Raw genomic sequence first — 22,667 nt, forward strand, 5'->3', positions numbered from 1 at the left:
AGCCTGAAAGGGGTCATAGTTATCAATATACAATAGACACATTTCACATGCCAAACTCCATATTACTTATGACGATGATTTCTCGCCTCTAGCTCTCCGTCTAATAACCTTGACTGTAGTTACTGCCGTAACTCTTTTTGTGATTATAGCTATAACCTTTGTTGTAATTACTATCGTTTGACATTCCGTAGGAATTGTCATACTTATTGTCAACACTGTCGAATAATGTATAAACACCTATAGCAAAGAGTTTACTTAAAATTTGAGGTAAAATTGCTAGTCCTTTCTCTATAATTTTAACGATAAGATTAGAGAGAATATCGTCCTTTTTAATTTCTGGAAATATTGCTGCGTAGATCTATTTGGGGAAGGTTGGACACTGCTTAGATGGTTCTTGATACTTCGTTACGCGATAATACTCTTCATTTGTTCATATCTGGACATCTACATCACAAGAGTTGACACGATAGAATAAACTGGACCCTGTCCTACAAGAAGACGAATCTTAGTTATCAATGTCTGGAAGCGGTGATGTCGCATAATTAGTAGAGTTTATGACCCACAGTTCTCTATGTTGCGTCTGGTGTGAAGGATATGAGTAGCCGGTTCAATAAAATAAGAAGACAATATATAAGAGAAAAAGTGAGGGTATATAATTTAGTGAAAAGGATTATAGCACGTTAGAGGTTCGCGAAAAACTATAATGTTAAGATACCGGAAAAGAGATGGACGAGGTATGTAAAGTATTTCTGAAACCAAGCATGCGGAGACCAGTAGACATACACAAAAACGATATTATGAGAGTAACAGCTTAGTAGGAATAGCCTGGAGATATTGTAAGATTTGTGAAACGTCAAAGACTCTCGTGGTTGGGACATGTTCAGAGACAAGAAGATACAATAACAACAAAGGAAATATTACAATGGAAGCCGATGGGAAGACGAAAAAAGGAAAGCCCACGAGACGGTTGGATGATGTGGAAGACGACCTGAAAACTATCAATGTAAGACAATGGAGAAGGGAACAAGAGAGGTCTGAATGGAAGGACATAGCCAAACATACAAAGGCCCATTCAGGGTTATGATTCCAAAAGAAGATGGAACAGCTCAGAAGAAGCATAAATAAAATAGTAAGAAGAAGCTAATTTTATTAAAATAAAAAAAAAATTAGAAGCAGAGTAGCCAAATATATTTTTGTACAATTAATTTAAAGAGATTCTATTCGTAGAGATTTCCGTATAGAACTTTTTCCACAATATTACTGTTTATGATCAAGTTTTATATGCCATCCTACCTTGATGTTAAGGGGACCAAATATATTAAAAAATCTTTGTTGATGATAGCGGTAAGCAATAATGCAATAACAAACAAATAAAACAGATTATTTTAGTTATCCTATATTTACAAATATATAATACAAACTTATTTAAACTTTTCTTGAACCATCCTCAAAATAACTTCTAAAATATACCATTGGCAAGCTTCTACTTGGAGTATTTGCTCCCCTATTAGTACCTCCATAGTTATAATAATTATAAGGATTCCTGTAATATGTTAAAGGATAGGGAATGCGTTGATTATAATTGTTATAGTAACCAGTGGTAGAACTTTTAGGTGTTCCATAATAATTATAATTGTATTGGGAGCTTGGGTCGACCGTACGACTTCTTGAATGATCCAATCCAATCAATTTTTCCTCAAACAACTCCTTATCTGGCTGTAGCCACCACGTCAAGAATATAATAGATCCTGCTACTAAGAGCAAAATCATAGTAGGTACTATAAAGTTAGTGAATATTTTGTTTTTTCTTATAAGTTTACAAATCACTGTTATTACTTTAATAATATTTAAACATATTATAGGAATATACCCGAAAACCCCTAATTTATAAAATATTGCCATGAGATCGTTGTCTGTATTATATGAAACTCCATAACCTTGGTTGTATTTACTTCCGTAACCCTTTTTGTGATCATAGCTATAGCCTTTTTTGTAATTACTATCGTATGACGTTCCATACGAATTGTCATACTTATAATTGTCAACACTATCGAATAATGTGTAAACACCCATACCAAAGAGTTTGCCTAAAATTTGAGGTAAAATTGCTAATCCTTTCTCTATAATTTTAACTATAATATTAGAGAGAATATCGTCTTTTTTAATTACTGGGAATATTGGTGCGTATATCTTTTTGGGGAGTGTTGGATAACGATAGGATGGTTCTTGATAATATGCTTCATTTGGTCGATGCACAGCGTCTTCTAAAACAAAATTATTGTAGTTTAAAATTAACCAAATCAATGGGCTCACCTAACTGGGATTTGAGATGGTTCAGTCTGTCTGTAATCTCGTTAAATCCTGTTTGTCTTGTGTCCGCAGCAGTTCTTCCTTTGCTGTCTTCTTCTAGAAAGTATTCTCTTAACTTGGAGGTTACATCATCAAATAGTTGCACATCAGAGGACCTACTTGATACATCAGGTGATCCGTCTTGTCTAACTGGTCCTGGTTCATCTAACGATCGTTTGTACCTTTTGGGATGAGATTGTATTTCCGGAGAATAGGCTGGTTTTGGTGTCTTGTCTTTGTTTGCCGAACTAATAAGAGCTAAAAAAAATATGTATTGTTAAGATTATAATAATTCGTGAGTTGATCGTGTGACGAATGTTGAGGTCCTGCGTAGAAGACGCAACGAATGCAAAATTATTAACAATATCACAAAGCGCAAACTAGAATATCTTGGCCATGTCATGAGAAATGAATAGAGATATGGCTTATTGTAACTCATTCTTCAGGGCACGGTATTTGGAAAGAGGACCAGGGAGAAGAAGAATATCTTGGCTTCAAAACCTGAGAAAGTGGTTTAATACATCGACAACCGGACTATTCAGAATAGCAGCAAGCAAAGTTAGGATAGCCATGCTGATCGCCAACATCCGGAACGGATAGGCACCGTAAGAAGAAGAAAGATTATAATATTTCTAAATTAAACAAATACACTGGGGTGCAAAAAATCGATCCACTAAAAATTTGGTCATTTTTGATGTTTTGAATTTCCTAAACCTGATTTTTTACCAAGTTATAGCCTTATCCATTGACAATATCGATGTAATAATATTGTTGCTAGACAGTTAAACTGTCATTGTGTACCGGGTGTACGAATCAAACTGTGTTTTTTTCTCAAAGTTCGCATCACCCTGTAGACTATTCTAGCATATAAAATACTGAAATTAAAACCCAACTATAGCACCAGGTTTTCTTAACATTTTGTCTTTCGATTCATTCGCTTATGTTGAATAATAAAAAAGTTAGGTACTTTAACATCTGGCCATGTTCGTCATCAGTACAGGGTGTTTCTAAATAAGTGCGACAAACTTTAAGGGGTAATTTTACATGAGAAAATAATGACAATCTGCTTTATAATCATATGTCCGCAAACGCTTCGTTTCCGATATACGGGATGTTCATTTTTTTTTACAAACTGACGATTTATTTATTGCTTTAAAACCAGTTGAGATATGCAGATCAAATTCAGTGGATTTTAAAACGTAGTTATTGCATATTTTTTGACATACATAAAGAATTTTATATTCACCATTGGTGTGCGTACGGGTAATATTATCGGTCATAATACCCGTTTGCGCGCCACTGGTGAATATTAAATTCTTAATTGTATGTCAAAAAATGTGCAATAACTACGTTTTAAAACCCACTAAATTTGATTTGCACATCTCAACTGGTTTTAAAACAATAAGTAAATCATCAGTTTGTAAAAAAAATTGAACATCCCGTATCTCGGAAACGAAGCGTTTGCGGACATATGATTATAAAGCAAATTGTCATTATTTTCTTATGTACAATAACCCCTTAAAGTTTTGCGCAAATATTTTAGAAAAACCCTGTAATGATGACGAACATGGCCAGTTGTTAAAGTACCTAACTTTTTTATTATCCAACATAAGCGAATGAATCGAAAGACAAAATGTTAAGAAAACTTGAGGCTATAGTTGGGTTTTAATTTCAGTATTTTATAAATGCCAGAATAATCTACAGGGTGATGCGAACTTTGAGAAAAAAACACAGTTTGATTCGTACACCCGGTATACAATGAAAGTTTGACTGTCTAGCAACAATATTATTATAGGGATATTGTCAATGAATAAGGCTATAACGTGGTAAAAAATCACTTAAATCGGACAACAGGTTTAGGAAATTCGAAACATCAAAAATGACCAAATTTTTAGTGGATCGATTTTTTGCACCGCAGTGTAGATATAAAAATCAATTCAAACTGATCAAAAGAATAAAATAGATAGCTATAGGCTGGGTACAGATTATGGGTCTAGGACATTTCGGCGTCGCCGTTTCGGCGTGGCCATTTCGGCGTGGCCGTTTGGGCGTAGAGCCGTTTTGGCGTAGGCCGTTTCGGCGTCGGCCATTTCGGCGTCAGAGATTTTATTTTAGTTGACTAAATACCTACATTGGAGTCTATTAGTAAGACATTATTTTGAAAAAAATCTTTTAATATAGTTATTTAAGTAGATACATTGGAGTCCATTGATCACAAAATTTTAATATTAATGGTAGATTTGTATATGTCAATTTTATACTTATGTGTGTGTGCTTGTTATTTAGCTCATAGTTAATGTAATATCTGTAATTGGCTTCTAGCTGTAGATATTATATATAAATAAATGAATAAACAAGATTTTGGAAAAATGAATATTTTATTTTAGTTATTATTTACATGTTATAATTAGATATGTGCTAGTCCAATTAAAAATTCTGAAACATTTATACTTACATACAAGACATTTATATTTAACCTACAAAACTTATTCACGAAATATTAATTAAAATAAAGTACCTACTTACATATTATAATTATGTGCTAGTCCTCTTAAAAATTCTAAAACATCCCCGTTTGCATCAAAATTTCCCACAAGCCGTGAAATGCGATCATCTGCGTCTCTGTATTTTCTTAATTTCAATGGTGGGAGATTACCTGCCACAAGTTGCTCGAAATAGACATCTCGACCTTTCTGCACCTGACGCAGGCCATCTATAAATTTCCATATGGTTGGATGATCTGCTCCCAATTCCATCTTGAGTCTTCTATGGGCGGCCTCAGCGTGATTATTTGTCCGGTCTTCTCCATCCAGAGTTCTCTGGTAGAGGTTCCACATCCTTTGGGGAAATAAACTTGGTCTTCTGCCATTTCCTCTTCTGTTCATACGTCCAATATAGTAGTCTTCAAACCAGTCTACAAGTGGTTGGTGTTCAGCAGGTAGAGCTTCCGCTAGAACGGCAAAGGCATCATCTAAATGTTCGATAGGAACAAATGCTAATGCTGTCAACATTCTGCAATTTAAAGCGAATTGTGGATCAGCATTATACTCTCTCGTATATCCCATAGCAGCCACTTGTTTCTTCATATTTTGTGCCAAATGGAAAAAACATCCATTGATGTCGACGCCTGGAAAACAATCTTCCATTGCCTTAAATGCCGCCTGTTCGAAATCGCAATGGATTGCTCTGGGTTGCAAATTTGGTACAATTTGTCTGATCAATTCAAACATACGGGTATATGTGGATCTTGTTTTATTCGGCAGCATGGCATAAAATATTGGATGGACTCCATTATATTTTGTGGCCATAACTGTGTATACTTGTAAAAATAGAGATGGTGCTATAGCAAATGTACCGTCACCATACCACACATCTGAGGTCTGTAGATGTTGCAGCCACGATTCTCTCCCGAAAATCAAAATTCTTTGCAATCCTTCTCCATCATCTGCTAATAAAAAATTTTCTTCTACACCATCTTGTAACGTGTAAACACGATAAGACTCGGGAATTACTAACTCTTCAACAGTTGTCGGATTTGATGGGGCTGCATGAACTTCGTTACGTTTTCGTCTGATGAATTTTCTCATCGCGCCAGTGTTTGGGAGCCGACCATGACAAGCTTGACTTGTATTTCTCAGGCACTCATTGATTACCACTATTGTCCCTTCGTTTGTTTCTGTAGCACGCTTTTTCATTTTTGTAACAACTTGTGCTACTTCCACGTCCATCGCCGAGGAGTCGTGAGTGTGAACATTTACTTTCTTGATGACTTCACCATCTCTTGTATGTATTCTTGCTTTGCACGTTTGTTTCCTCTCACACCTCCAAAATTTTAGGGATTCATCGCTTTTACTAACAGCGTCAAAAACATACATGAAACCATCAGTGGTAAATTTCTCTCTTCCTCTGGTCGATAAAATTTTTCGTTCCATAGCTTAAAAATTCTTCGTCTGTATATCGTATAAATACTACTATGAAATATTATAAGACACTACATAAACTCTTAAACTGATCTCTGTTCGAGGTATTTCCTAATAATAGTACATTATATACCGCGGGACTGAAGTAGTACATTTAATCCTGAAGGTAAAGTTTATGGCCCGACCGCAGGGAGGGCCATAATTTACCTGAAGTTTTACCTAAGTTTTCGAGGAAATGTTAATAACATTATTATGTGATTTATAGAATTTTGTATTTAAATTTTCGAAGAAACTGCAATAAATATAGGGATAACTATTATTATACTAACTAATGGTAAATATTTTAAAAGCAGATTCCTTTCAAGAAAATATTGTATAATTTAATTTTTTTTAAAAATATACATTCTGCAAATATTTTTGCTTAAAAAAGATATTTTAACAATATTAAAATTCTCCGTCTATATACCATATAATGTATGTCTAATTAAAGTTGAAAAATGTCAGTTATCATCTAATTAGCTCTGGGACAATTAAGAGAACAGCAATTATTATTAATATGCATTAATAAAAAATCCAATATAGGTATTTGCAGAATAAAATATAACAAAATGTTTATAAAAGAAATATATTTAGTTTATTTTTCTACTTGACCATTAATGTTAAAATTGTGTGACCAATGAACTCCAATGTATTTAAATAACTATATTAAAAGATTTTTTTCCAAAAAATTGCCTGACCAATAAACCTCAATGTAGGTATTTAGTCAACTAAAATAAAATTTCTGACGCCGAAATGGCCGACGCCGAAACGGCCTACGCCGAAACGGCCTACGCCGAAACGGCTCTACGCCCAAACGGCCACGCCGAAATGGCCACGCCGAAACGGCGACGCCGAAACGTCCCATTCCGACAGATTATCGTTCTCATTCCTGTCTCGTAATTGGTATTGGTCGGGGCAAAATATTATTTATATTATATTTAAAACTTCTAAAAAAACTCAGACTTTGCTTGATAACATTCAAAACTTTAGAAATTTCACTTGTAGATTAATTTACATATATATTAATAATATTAGAAATACAACTTTTTAGTTAAATTTATCTCGAGTGAAATAAATATGACAATTACATACTATTTAATACGGTGCTACAACATGGATTTAAGAATTTGGATGGGTTGAGAAAGGGAATAAAAATAGATGGAGAATATCTAAACAATTTACGTTTCGGCGATCATATATAATATACCTATAGTCCAAGTAATGAAGCTTAAAATAGGACAAAACCTCACAATTTTTACAGAATGCATCGATTTGCTTGAAAATTTGAGAATAAGTAGTGGATAGTCCAAGGATCAAAATCTATATCATGCCAAAAGGCACTTTTACCATGGGGGTGGTTGCCACCCCATCTAAGGGGTGAAAATTTTTATTATATTTTGACCTCAAGAGTTGGTAAAAACATTCATTATAAGCACAAAACGTTCTATACATTTTTTTGATAAACTTAATAGTTTTCGATTTATTAGATATCGAAAGTGTTAGTTTTATACGAAAAAATCAATCTTTTTAATCACTTCTCTGCTAATAACTCAAAAAGTTTTCGTTTTATCAAAACAACTTTACTTAACAAAAATGTACTTTTGGAAAAAATAAACAAAACCGTTTTTTTATTTTCTTTAAGACCAATAGTAATCGAGCTATACTTTATTATATGTTGGATCTTCTTCGTCAAACTGCTAAATATTGTAGTTTCAAAGTCAAAGGACGGGAAAACTATGTATTTTTCGAGGATAACTTGTTGAAAATAATTTAAAGTATTTAAAAATATGTATCTTCAGAAATAAAAAAATCTCTAGCTAAAAAAATTAAGTGACTTATAATAAAAAAAATGCCAGTCCCTATTTTTTTCAGCAAAAAAGTGATCGTAAACAACCCTCTAATCACCACCCTAATTAAAATTTGTCATTGACCTGATTTGGTTTTCTTAATTTATGTATTGTTAATAGGTTCTAGAAGTTTGATCGGCTTAGAATGATTAGATAAAAAAAATAGAGTTAAAAGCAAATAACGAGTTTTTGTAGTTTGATAAAAAATGCTCTTTTCTTCAGAATAGAAAGATTAGCATCAGAGATACGAAAAAATATTTAATATGAAATTGTGTTTTATTTAATTCCCAAGAACTTGGTTTGCAAAAAATTTTTTACGGCAAAAATTGAGTGAGATATTGACAATTAAAACTTGTAATTTCATGCAAAAACCACCTTTACCAACCCTTTCAATGCCACCTCTTTTTGTGACTGAGGATTTTAAAAGGATTTAATATTAATTGTCATATAGACATTGTAAGAACCTACACAATTCTTTTTTAACGAACTTTCTAAGATAAAAAATAAAAAAGTTGCGGTTAAAAAATCAATATTTTTTTGGAAAAAAAAAGAAGAAATCCAATTTGAAGCATAATAATGTAAGTTGGTGGTGTTTTTAGTCGTTGGACTTATTTATTATTCTTTATTTGTGTAATATTAATAGATTCTAGAAGTTTGACTGGCTTAGAATGATTAGTTTTAAACAAACTGAAGTTTAAATCGAGTAACGAATGTTTGAAATTTGGTAAAAAATGCCATTTTCTTCAGAATAGAAAGATTAGCATCAGAGATACGAAAAAATGTTTAGATATGAAATTGTAGGTAATTTAATTCCCAAGAACTTGGTTTGATAAAATTTGTTTTACGGCAAAAATTGAGTGAATTGTAAATGAGTATACCATCGACAAACTTTGATTTTTTAGATATAAAACTAACACTTTCGATAGCGAATACATCAAAAACTATTAATTTTATCAAAAAAAATGTATGAAACATTTTTTGCTTGGAATGAATCTTTTTATTAACTTTTACGGTCAAAATATAATATAAAATTTCCACCCCCGAGATGGGGTGGCAACCATCCCCATAGTAAAAGCGCCTATCGGAATCATATAGATTTTGATCCATGGACTATCTGCTACTTATTCTCAAATTTTCAAGCAAATTGACCCATTCTGTAAAAATTGCGAGGTGAAAAGCTTTGGTTCCTGGACTACTAGTCATAAAGCTGAAGATCTATGAATGACAAGAGAGTTGATAGTGGAACTCGTTGAGGTTACAGAAAATGTACGTTTAAATATAAACATCTCGAAAACAAAAATAATGACAAGTTTGGTACCCAACCAGAATATCAGTATTGGTGGACAAGAATTAGAACTCATAGAAAAATATAAATAGCTGAAATCACATGAAATTATGATTGGCGGCAAGGATAATCACACCCATGAACTGAAGAGAAGAATCGGTCTTGGTTGGGCAGCATACGGAAAACTGAGAAAACTTTTAAAAGTGAGTTGCCAACATGCCTGAAGAGAAAAGTAACTCTGCGAGACAAAATAATAAACGAAGGGGTCAGAAGTACCAAGGTGACTCATTTTATTGAAAGGAGCCAGACTAAAGTGGAGATGAACACTAGCTAGAATGACAGATGGAAAAAGAGGTTATTGGAGTGGAGACCAAGGGAAGACAAGAGAAGCGTCGGTCGACCATCAATACAATGGATTTAAGAAAGCTAAATAAAAATTGGATGAGAGCGGCACAAGATAGATGGGGTTGAAAACGGAAGGAGTGGCCTATGTTCACCAGTGAACTTTTAAGGCTGAATGATGATGAACTATAATAAATTAAATATATTTTAAAAATGTATAAACATTTTCAATCTCTTTGCAACACGAAGATGCAGCAGCTGCATAATACTCTGGTTAAATCGGAGAGTGCAGGAAGAGTCTATACCGGTTTCAGAGGTATTTTCCCCCTCATCAGTAGTCCCATATCCTATTCTCTCCGATTTCTCCTGGTCTCACACTTTGGGCCTTTCCGAATTGCAAAGAAAGAAATGTCACGGATGAACTAGAGCCATCTACCGAAAAACAAAGTAAGTTATCAATCGAAGTAGCACAGAAAACGACAATAAATATCGTTCCCATACCACCAGATTGACAACAGGTGGAATATTTTCTTTGGTTACACCTCCTGAGATTTTCAAAATTTATAAATCAAACAGGATGCCGAGGAAATTAAGATGAGATAATTTTAAATAATTCACAACTCATCTCTTCAGCGTTGTAAAAGTTCCAACAAGAAAGATTCCTTAATACTCCTACAAAAGAGTAAATGAATTAAAAATGTATAAATATTTTCAATTTTTTTGCAACACGAAAATGCAGCAGCTGCATAATACTCTGGTTAAACCGGAGAGTGCAGGAAGAGTCTATACCGGTTTCGGAGGTCTTTTCCCCCTCACCAGTAGTCCCATATCCTCTTCTCTCCGATTTCTCCAGGTCTCACACTTTGGGCCTTTTCGAATAGGGCTTTTCATTCACAGTCATTTGTTTCGAGCTTCTGTCATATGTTGTATAATCCGTGTATATTAATATTATACACGGATTATACGACATTTGACAGAACCTCGAAACAATTTCGCAAAATTAAATTCCAACAGAGGGCGCTCAAAATTTCAATGATGGACGACAACGCTAGGAAAACAATTCATTTTGTCATTTGAATTCACAGTTCTAAAACGTTAAATTAAAATCATTTACAGGAGTGTTTTGCCAAAGTAACCACTAAGTTTTGCAACTAAGACATCTTATAAGTTAAAGACGACTCAAAATTATGTTTAATCTGTATGCATTCATTAAAATTTGATGCTAACTACTGATTTGTTTTTACCTTTTTTTCATAAAAAAATCTGGCCCCCGATAATCACACAGCGTTCTAAAAATTATTAATCTATCTTAGGATTTCTAATTTTGTTTTTAATTTAATTAATAGGTGCACTACAGTTTATTTCACACCGACAGATAACAATTTTTAATTAAATAAAAACTGGAAACTTGGAAACTAAGTAGGTGAATTTATTTTATAATAATTATGTTCTGGAAATTACGAAGTGGTCGGGATATTTTTCATAACAATGTACATTCTATGTACATAATATATACTACATTTTATTCATTTATTTAATTTTGCAGTCGTTTAAACATTAAAAAATACTACGTTTAATACAAACGTTAAATTAACAAAATGTGTGATTTGGCATTGGTTAATTTAGGTCATTACGTAGAGTATAATAGGAATGAATACTGAGGAACACTGCAATAGCTTTTTTAAGTCGAAATTATTGTTAATTACAACATAAACTGACCGCAAATATGTACACAAGTTAATGGCAAAGTCAATGTTTTCCTTGAGTTGATGCTTTTCAATTTCGCCACCAGGCGTCGCCCACTTTGCGGTTCCTCGCCAATAGACAATCGATGAAAAGCCCTATTGCAAAGAAAGAAATGTCACGGATGAACTAGAGCCATCTACCGAAAAACAAAGTAAGTTATCAATTGAAGTAGGTAGCACAGAAAACGACAATAAATATCGTTCCCATATCACCAGATTGACAACAGGTGGAATACTTTCTTTGGTTACACCTACTGAGATTTTCAAAATTTATAAATCAAACAGGATGCCACCTGTTGTCAAGAAAGTATTCCACCTGTTGTCAATCTGGTGGTATGGGAACGATGTTTATTGTCGTTTTCTGTGCTACTTCGATTGATAACTTACTTTGTTAAATATATTTTTATTGTTATATTGATATAGCCTAATAAAATAAAAAAAAATCAAAATGTAATTCCGTACAGGTCGAAATAAATTTTATATCAAAGTTTAGTACAAAAGATATACAAATACACAAGATATTTTCAAAAAAGTATCCAAATTATAAATGGGGATCATTGTTTAAATAATTAAAAAGGGGGCATTTTTGCACAATACTTACTTTTTAACTGCTGAGGTAATTTACATTTTAATGAAGGTCTAATAAGTCTTTCACCTAAGACTTGCTATATTAAATTTGACCCCCTACTTATTTAAATAATTTTACATAAAATTTAAAATCAAATTTTCAAAAGATTATTATTTGCGTTTTAAATAAGCATTCTAAATTATTTTATTTAATAGGAAAAGTTGCACTATGTTACCAGCATTAGGGGGATGTGTACGAACTTTCGGCTCCAATGCTATTTAAATGGGATTCATTTTTTTCGAATCCTGAGAAAAATAATAAGTATTTTTGAAAAATTTAAACGCAGAATGAAATATTACGTTACTACCGAGGGCCGAAAGTCCCTGAAAATTTCTGTAATGTTTATTTTAATGAGTTACAGGGGTGAAAAACTAAGAAAAAATTTAGTGTGATTTTTAATTTCAAATATGTCATTCAAGAGAAACTTTTTATTCATTCTAAGCAATCATAAAGCATTCTAGGCAATAATAAAGTAATCTTTCATTCTGAGTTTAAATTAAAAAAAATAATTATTAGTTTTCTCAAGATTCGAAAAAAAAAATGATTACATTTAAAATACATTGAAAATTTTGACAGCGAAAAAAATGTTAAAAAATATGTAATAGTTTATGAGATATTTAATTTGTTTATTAAATGTTACTATATTTTCAATTGCAAAAACGCGGTTGTTGCCAAAAGAACATAATAGGTCTGGATCCCGCGTATGAAAAAAAAGTTGATTAATAGCAAGCTGAAAATTTGTTAATAGCTTAAGGGTGTTTGGTCGGATAAACTTTGATATATGGGAACACTGGAACAGGGGCAGTTTTAATTGTGGAACAGGTTAAAAATTTGGAACCGTCAGACCACGAAAACGGCACATATTTTGTCCGACAGTACAGACTTAAACTCTCCGAACAGAGATTAAACTCTCATGCAAAAATCAGACTGCTATTTATCACCAGTCATAATTCCTGTCATTTGACATATTCTACATGTTCCACTCATTAAAACCCCCATTTGGTGATAAATAGCAGTCTGATTTTTGCATGAGAGTTTAATATCTGTTCGAAGAGTTTAAGTCTGTTCTGTCGGACAAAATACATGTGCCGTTTTCGTGGTCTGACCGTTCCAAATTTTTAACCTGCTCCACAATTAAAACTGCCCCTTTTCCAGTGTTCCCATATATCAAAGTTTGTCCGACTAGACATCCTTAAGCTATTAACAAATTTTCAGCTTGCTATTAATCAACTTTTTTTTCATACGCGGGATCCAGACCTATAAATCTGTGTAAGGTCACCTCATTACTTTTATTTTTATGTATATTTTCGATAAATATATTGATAAATTTAAATTTCAGTTCAATTCCTTTCTAAAATGGCATTTTAAAATTGTTCTAATTTGTTTATAATTTGTTTTTTTTTAATATCGTTGCGGGGATTAAAGATTTTGAAATGCTGTTTCGATAATCGGGTTTCTGGGAATTTTTCACTAAAATTAACAATTTTTTTTTGTCGTTTTTATTCTCCTTTTTTTCCTTAATAAAAAACATTATTTTGGTTATACAGCGTGTTTTGTTAATGTGTCCAATCTCTGAGTGGTAGATTCTAGACTTCAAAATATTAAGATTTAACCAAAATCCTTATTGAGGTTTTATTTAAAAATTTAAAAATATTTTTGCTCAGTATTTTAAAATTATTGGACGTATCCTTTTCATACTTGGTAGAAAGTGTAAGTAAATATTATACCCTATGAAGTTATGTTAAATACACGTTTCCGGCTATTACCAGCGGCGTATGACAAATAAATAAATGGTTGACCAATGGTTCTCAAATTCTACGTCACTGGTGAAATTGCCGTTGTAGCACAATTTTTTAGATTTTCCAATACTCTCCATGTAAATGACATCCTCTTCACTCGTAACGATAAAGTCATTCGTTTTCGAGATATTTGAAGTTAAACATGTAACGGCACAGTTATTTTGATTAATGTATTGTGCCGCAGGGGCTTCAAAGGATAATGGATAAAGTTGTAGAAGCATGTAACAAATACGGCCTAACACTAAATTGTAAGAAGACAAAAATTATGATCGTTAGTAAGAACACCAACATATAAGCGCCTAAATTACTGTAAACAATACACCCCTAAAAAGAGTACAGACTGGGCTGCAACATTAGGATACTTGGGATCATGGTTACGAAATAAAAACTCGTATTGAAAAAGCCAGAAGCTCTTTTAACAGTTTTAGGTAGATTCTCTGCAATTTATCTTTAAGAATCAATATACGTATAAGAATTCTTAGATGTAACGTCTTTAGTGTCCTCCTCTACGGAGTGGAAAGCTGGAGTATTACAGAAGATGCCATAAAACGATTAGAGACGTTTGAAATGTGGTGCTATCGACGTATGTTGAGGATCACATAATATACAGAGTTGGGATAAAGTATGGAACCAAGCAAATATCTTTGAAACGAAAAGAACAATATTTATGAAACTTTGCATGCAAGTACAGTGACGCAAAAGGCATCTGATACCATATTTTTTGTTACTACTCCACTTCCGGTTTCACCGGAAATATCCTTAACTTATTTACTTTAAATGGGACACCCTGTATATTTTTGCAGATTTTAAAAGAACTTGTTGTTTTTAATTCATACATACCAAGTTTGGAAGAAAAAACTAATAAAACAAGAAATAAATCTCTTTACAGTTAAAAAATAGCTTAAATTTATTTACGTTAGACCCATGATATTAAAAATAAAAAAAATAATTTCAAATGTTGAAAATGTTTGCTGTTCACCTCCTGAAACGTGCAAGCCTATAAATAAATTTGTGAATCACTTTTTGCACGATTTCTCCACGTATTAGTTCACATTCATCAATTATTCTTTGTCTCAAATCCTGCAAGCATGTTAGTCGCCTAACGTAAACACGTGATTGTAGATAACCCCAAAGAAAAAAATCTAACGGGTTGAGGTCCGGAGAACGAGCGGGCGACTCTGTGAATCCTCTACGTCCAATCCATCGATTTGGAAATTTCACTTCCAAAAAATTAAAATTCCTCATAACCGATTAATTATCATTAATATTTCAATACGATCTTCTTCACTTAAATGAACCATTTTTAATACAACTTATTTCTGTCAATTATTCAGTAACAGTTTTACCTAAATTCAAATAAGTCATGCAGTGCATGTAAACAACACTTTTAGTCTACAGTATAGATGGTACTCGTTTATTTCCTACTACATTGTATTAGTACAAAAAATTATCTACAGACACTTTTTAACAAATTTTTTCTATCAAATTTGGTATGTATGAATTAAAAATAACGAATTCTTTTAAAATCCGCAAAAATATACAGGGTGTCCCATTTAAATTAAATAAGTTAGGGGTATTTCCGGTGAAACCGAAAGTGGAGTAGTAATAAAAAATATGGCAACAGATGCCTTTTGCGTCACTGTACTTGCATGCAAAATTTCATAAATATTGTTCTTTTCGTTTCAAAGATATTTGCTTGGTTCAATACTTTATCCCAACCCAGTATACATGATTCAACTAACACAACTATTCTCCAGAGGCTAAGAAACGACAAAGAAATAATTAACACCGTATAGAACAGAAAGTTGGCTTACTTCGGCCACATTATGCGTAATAATAAATACCGTCTTCTATAGTTGATTTTGCAAGGCAAGATTGAGGGCAAGAGAAGCACTGGACGTAAACGTATATCCTGGCTGGCCAATCTTAGAAGTGGACTGGTCTAACGTCAACTGATTTATTTCGAGCTGTTCTGAATAGAATAAGATGGGCCAATGTTGTCGCCAACATCTCCAGAAAATAGGCACCCTTAGAAGAAGAAGATTGTGCCGTTTAATTTTTAGTTTCAAATATCTCGAAAACTAATGATTTAATCGTTTAGAATGAATAATATACTCTTCAGTCTTAAGAGAAAACAGTAGCGATCAACAGGTAGCGAAAACGCGTTCCAAGATTGCGGCTGTAATTTTGAATATTTTTTCGAGATATTTAGCACACGTATTCATAATATCGCATATATTTTTACTGCCTTTCTTGTGTATTGTAATAATAAATAAATATATAATATATGCGATAATTACCGGGGAATATCTGTCACAAGCACCATCAGCAGAGTTTACGGAAAAATTATCAAAAATAAAATAGAAGACGAATACAAGGACTTAGAGGCCGAAGAGCAAGCCGGTTTCCGCGCTGGCAGATCCACCACTGACCACCTATATTTTGTAACACAGTTAATAGACAAACAAATAGCCTACAATCAAGAACTGCATTTAGTGTACATAGACTTAAAAAAAGCATACGATACTGTACCACAAAGTAAACTTTGGGAAGCCCTCGAAAAAACTAACATCAGTCTGAACCTCATTAAAGCTGTAAAAAATCTATACCAACATAATATAGCAAAAGTTAAGCTAGGCAAGGAAATCTCGTCAGGATTTGAAGTGAATAAGGGTCTTAAACAGGGCTGCTGTCTATCGCCGACACTATTTAAAATATATTTAGAGCAAGTTTTGAAATCCTGGAAAAGGAAATGTCAGAATATGGGTATACCGCTAAATGATGATAACATGCTATACACTTTATGTTTTGCGGATGATCAGATTCTTATGGCCCAGGATTATCACGATATTGAATATATGACCCGAAAAATCATAGAAGAGTACCGGAACTGGGGTTTAGAAGTGAATACCAAGAAAACGGAATATATGTGCGTTGGAGGTATACAGCAGGATCTAGCGTTGGAAAATGAAATAACTATTAATCACTGTCAGGAATATAAATACTTGGGTCTTACAATTACACAAGATGGAACGTTGGACAAAAATATCCAAGAAAGGTGCACACAAGGAAGGAAAGCTATCGCATTATTGAACAAAATCCTATGGGACCAAAGTATCTCCAAAGAAAATAAACGTAACATCTATAACAGCATTGTTAAGAGCATTATAACATACAGCAGCGAAGTTTGGCCACTTAAAGAAAAATCCGAAAATATGCTCAGAACAACTGAAATGGACTTCTGGAGAAGATTTGCTGGTATATCAAGAATACAAAAAATCAGAAATACAAGAATATTGGAGATAATGGATGTAAAGCATACAATAATGGACGATATAAAAACAAAGCAACTAAGATGGTTTGGCCACGTACAACGTATGGAAGAAGACAGATTACCCAAGCAAGTGCTACGATGGGCACCAAAAGGACGGCGGAAGAGAGGAAGACCTAGGAAAAGCTGGATAGAAGGAATCCATAGGGAAATCGGAGAAAGAGGCTTGAACGAAGACATGTGCTACGATCGAGAGCAATGGCGATTGGGAATCGGAAGACGTCGTAGAACGTTATGAACCGATTATATATATATATATATATAGATATGTATATATATATATATATATATATATATATATATATATATATATATATATATATATTCATAATATAATAAAGAATGGCGGTACAGAGCCCAATTTGAAAAATATATTAATATATGGAAATTACTCTGTAATTAAATACAATATTAAAAAAACGAGCCTGTACCGCCATTAAGAAGAACAAAAAAATACACTTTCCTCAAATAAACTTTTTTATCCGATGCCTAGATTTTGTGTCATTTTGGAACGATTAATGAAATAAAAAATTTTAGTAGTTCCAAAATGACACAAAATCTAGGCATCGGATAAAAAAGTTTATTTGAAGAAAGTGTATTTTTTTGTTCTTCTTAATGGCGCTACAGGCTCTTTTTTTAATGTTGTATTTAATTACAGAGTAATTTCCACATATTAATATATTTTTCAAATTGGGCTCTGTACCGCCATTCTTTATTATATTACTAATACGTGTGCCAAATATCTCGAAAAAATATTCAAAATTACAGCCGCAATCTTGGAACGCGTTTTTGATACCTGTTGATCGCTACTGTATCACCTTAACGATAAAATCATTAGTTTTCGAGATATTTGAAATTAAAAATTAAGCGGCACCAAACAAATCAAAATAACTGTAACTAATGACTTTATCGTTACGAGTAAAAGGTATATTATTTACATAGAGAGTATTGGAGAATCTAAAAATTGCGCTAAAATGGCAATTTCGCCAGTGACGTAGAATTTGAGAAGGGTCAACCATTTGCTGTCCAATGTCGTACGCCTCTGGTAATAGCCAGAAAAGTGTATTTAACATAATTTCATAGGGTGTATAGTACCTACACTTTCTACCAAGTAATAAAAGGATGCGTTGAATAGTTTTAAAATACTGACCAAAAATAATTTTTGAATAAAACTCAATAATGAGCCATATTTTATATTAATGATTTGAGTTAAATCTTAATATTTTGAGGTCGAGAATCTACAACTCAGAGATTGGACATTCTTAATGAAACACCCTGTTTAAGTAAGACTATGTTTTTTCCCAATGTAGTTTCCCCACTGGCCAATGGTTAATTATTCTTAAATACATTAAGTAGGATAAAAGTTCGATAGGTAATATTAAGTATAGGAAAATATATTATAAAATGGCATATCGGCGAATGAGCCTTGAGCCCATAGTCATATATCTCCAAGAAAAAAAAAAAGAAGAAAAAAAACCACAAAAATTTTTTGTAAATTAGTGAAACATTCTCAGGAACACGATTATTGAAACGGTATTTCAAAAAATTTAATCCCCGCGACGTTATTAAAAAACAAATTATAAACAAATTAGAACAATTTTCAAATGCCATTTTAGAGGGGAGTTTAATTGAAATTTGAGTTTAGCAATACAGTTATCGAAAATATACCTGAAAATAAAAGTAGTGAGGTCTTGAACAGATTTATATTCTTTTGGTAACAACCGCGTTTCTGCAATTGAAAATTTAGTAACATTTAATAAACAAATTAAATATCTCATAAATTATTAAATATTTTTCAACCAATTTTTTTTTTGCTTAATGCTGATAACATAGCGCAACTTCTTCTATAAAACAAAATAATTTATAGTCCTTATTTAAAACACAAATAATAATTTTTTGAAAATTTGATTTTTAAATTTTATATATAATCATTTAAATAAATAGGAGGTGAAATTTAATTTAGTAAGTCTTAGATGAAAGATTTATCCTTCAAATTTGCAGAAAAAAATCCTAAAGACCTTCATTAAAATGTAAATTACCTCAGCAGTTAAAAAAGTAAATATTGTGCAAAAATGACCCCTTTTTATTTATTTAAACAATGATCCCCTTATATGATTTGAATACTTTCTTGAAAATATATTTTGTACTCACCTAAACTTTGATATAAAATTTGTTCCAACCTTTACGAAATTACATTTTGATTTACATGTAGTGTAATCTTATTTTACTAATTAGACTAATATTTAACTGACGCCGATTCTAATAGTTCGTCAATACTAATAGTCTAAGAGCCAAAAAATCATCGTCATAAGTAATATGGAGTTTGGCATGTGAAATGTGTTTATTGTATTTTGATAATTATGACCCCTTTCAGGCTGACACCTCAGTGGATACAGGAAGTAGCAATAAGGGATGAAAGGGGAAAGCTATTGTAGTCTTTAAAGGTTTTCACCTCCTATTTTGTTAAACCTCCATCGATTTGCTTGCATGAAAATTGGTGACTAGTTAGAGCATACCCCAAGAAATAAAAATGATTTGGTACCAACTTGCACTTTTACCCATGGGCTGGATACCACCCCTTCTCGGGGGTGAAAACTATTTTATTAAAAATAACCTCACAAATCGATAGAGAGACAAATTATAAGTAAAATTTGTTATATCATGTTATTACAATAAATCAATATTTTTTGAGTTATTAAAGATCAAAGATTTGTCTGTTTAAGAGCACATGCGTGAAGTTACGGATGATAAAAAGAACATATTAATTAATTGTATGTTACTAAAATATTATTTTTATATTATTTCGATGTTACAAATTTAGCAAAAATGTATTCGAATATGTCAATTGTACCCATTATTGGACATCCCCAGTTTCTGGACATATTCAGTTTATATTGATAGAAAAAATTCAATTAAATATCGAAATAATATAAAAATAATATTTTACTAACATAAAATTAATTAATATTAGTCTGGGCTGATTATCGGAGAATAGGCCATTTTTGGGAAAAGTTATTTACCAGCAATTTTATTACTGGAATCGAATCTTATGATTATATATATTAAATAATATAGGTATGCAAAGTCCACAGATAGTGTGCTACTTTTTTTATAAACAAAATGGCGCCCGAAAATCGTGTTTTTTTCAATTTTTGCTCTATAACTCCAAAGATTTTAACTTTACACCAAAAACACTCAAATAAAAATTCACCGCAATTAAATTATGCATAGAGATGTGTTTCTTCCGATTTACTTCGATGAAAACTTTCCCCGGAAAAAGCGGGGTTTTCCAACAAAATCTTTAATTTTCAACTAAACTTTTAGATAAGTAATTGTTAATCAATAATTAAATAACTTGGTAATGTAAAAGCCCTTTTCGTATAGATTATAATTCCAGAAGTCGGTGGAAATTGAACGAACAGTTTAGCAACAATTGAATTGTTAATTAAAAATTTACGGTCGCTATAATAACGACAATAATTACGATGCATAAGAATATCTACGATTTTTTCATAAAAAGACACTATACCTATCTAATGTAATTTACGGAACTGAAATTGGACTATTTAAGCAGCCTCAGGAATATTTTAAAATTATAAAGAATTTTTTGGCTTAAAAGCAAATAGAATATCTCGGGAAATAATAAACTAAATTAAATTATAAAAACGGTATTCGAAAGACAGCGGCAGGACGCTTCTTTTAAAAGAAAAAACGTTTAATTATGACGAGTGGTTCCTGAGATACAGTCGGTCAAAGTTGACCGGAATTTACGGCAAAGATATAAACAATACGATCATAATTTTCAAACCATCACCTTTTTATTTTTGTCGTCTTTCTCCACACCAATTTTCATATCCTTAAAATACTCATAACATATATTATTATAATAAAAACTATCGATAATACGTGTGAAAATTGCCAAAAATAGCAAAATTCCAATCAAAAATTAGGTTGGAGAAAATGTAACCCTCAAAGTTCAAAATCGGTATACGTTAAAAAAATGCATTTTCTCGGCTTCTCATGGAGCAATTTCCTTCATTCTTTTTTTGTTCCCTAATAACTCGAGTAGAGCCGTATTCTGTATAGTGTCTTTTTATGAAAAAATCATAGTTATTCTTATGCATCATAATTATTGTCGTTATTATAGCGACCGTAAATTTTTAATTAACAATTCAATTGTTGCTAAACTCTTTATTCAATTTCCATGGGCTTCTGGAATTATAATCTATATGAAAAGGGCTTTTACATTACCAAGTTATTTAAATATTAATTATCAATTACTTATCTAAAATTTTACTTGAAAATTAAAGATTTTGTTGGAAAACCCCGCTTTTTCCGGGGAAAGTTTTCGTCGAACTGAATCAGGAAAAACACGTCTTTGTGCAGAATTTAATTGCGGTCAATTTTTATTTAAATGTTTTTGGTGTAAAGTTAAAATCTTTGGAGTTATAGAGCAAAAATTGAAAAAAACACGATTTTCGGGCGCCATTTTGTTTATAAAAAAAGTAGCACACTATCTGCGGACTTTGCATACCTATATTATTAATACATACAATAATAAGATTCGATTCCAGCAATAAAATTGCTGGTAAATAACTTTTCCTTACATTTTGCTAATTAGCCCAGAGTATATGTTCTTTTTATCATTCGTATCTTCACGCATATGCTCTTAAATAGACAAATATTTGATCTTTAATAACTCAAAAAGTATTAATTTATTTTAATAACATGATATAACAAATTTTACTTAAAATTGGTCCCTCTATCGATTTGTAGGGTTATTTTTAATAAAATTGTTTTCACCCGCGGGAAGGGGTGGTATTCACCACCAGGTTAAAAGTGTAAGTTGGCACTAAATCAGTTTTATTTCTTGAGGTATGCTTTAACTAGTCACCAATTTTCATGCAAATCGATGGAGGTTTAACAAAATAGGAGGTGAAAACCTTTAATGACTGCACTAACTTTCCCCTTTCATCCCTTATAGCTACTTCCTGTATCCACTGAGGTGTCAGCCTGAAAGGGGTCATAATTGTCAATATACAATGGACACATTTAATAAGAAAAACTCCACATTACTTATGACGATGATTCTTCGGCTCTAGCTCTCCGTATATAAGGTGAATATGAATAACAAGTAAAGCAAACACGGTAAACGCAACATTCGCAAAGGTCCATGTCACCAGTCCCCCCTTTTTCCATTTGAAGGTCGAAAAAAAGCTCATTCGTTTGTATTGCGTTAGTACTGGATTGCATCACCCTTCATTCGTTTGTACTGCCGCCACCCTTTTAAATCTGCCTGGAGGGGCTGGTGACATGCTATCCCCCCTTTTTAGATCTGGGGGCCCGGGATGGGTATGTTCGTTTGTACTGCGTTAGTATCGG

The 22,667-nt window shown here is 32.4% G+C and overlaps 1 protein-coding gene across 3 annotated transcripts in view; it reads right to left on the bottom strand.

The window, feature by feature from the left end:
* Positions 1-1,380: 1,380 nt before the first annotated feature.
* LOC114327431 (uncharacterized) overlaps positions 1,381-22,667 on the bottom strand; it is a 66,178-nt gene continuing 44,891 nt past the window's right edge. The window contains exons 5-6 of one of the 3 annotated variants that reach the window (XM_050646851.1): positions 2,314-2,607; positions 1,381-2,264 (exon numbers count right to left, since the gene is read on the bottom strand). In XM_050646851.1, coding sequence (XP_050502808.1) covers positions 1,426-2,264; positions 2,314-2,607 — 1,133 coding nt within the window. In that variant the 3' untranslated portion in view covers positions 1,381-1,425. The remainder of the gene's footprint in view (positions 2,265-2,313; positions 2,608-22,667) is intronic. The other 2 variants (XM_050646852.1, XM_050646853.1) reach the window with 2 other exon arrangements.

Source organism: Diabrotica virgifera, chromosome 3, assembly GCF_917563875.1.
Source record: "Diabrotica virgifera virgifera chromosome 3, PGI_DIABVI_V3a".
In the NCBI taxonomy this organism is placed as follows: Eukaryota; Metazoa; Arthropoda; class Insecta; order Coleoptera; family Chrysomelidae; genus Diabrotica; species Diabrotica virgifera.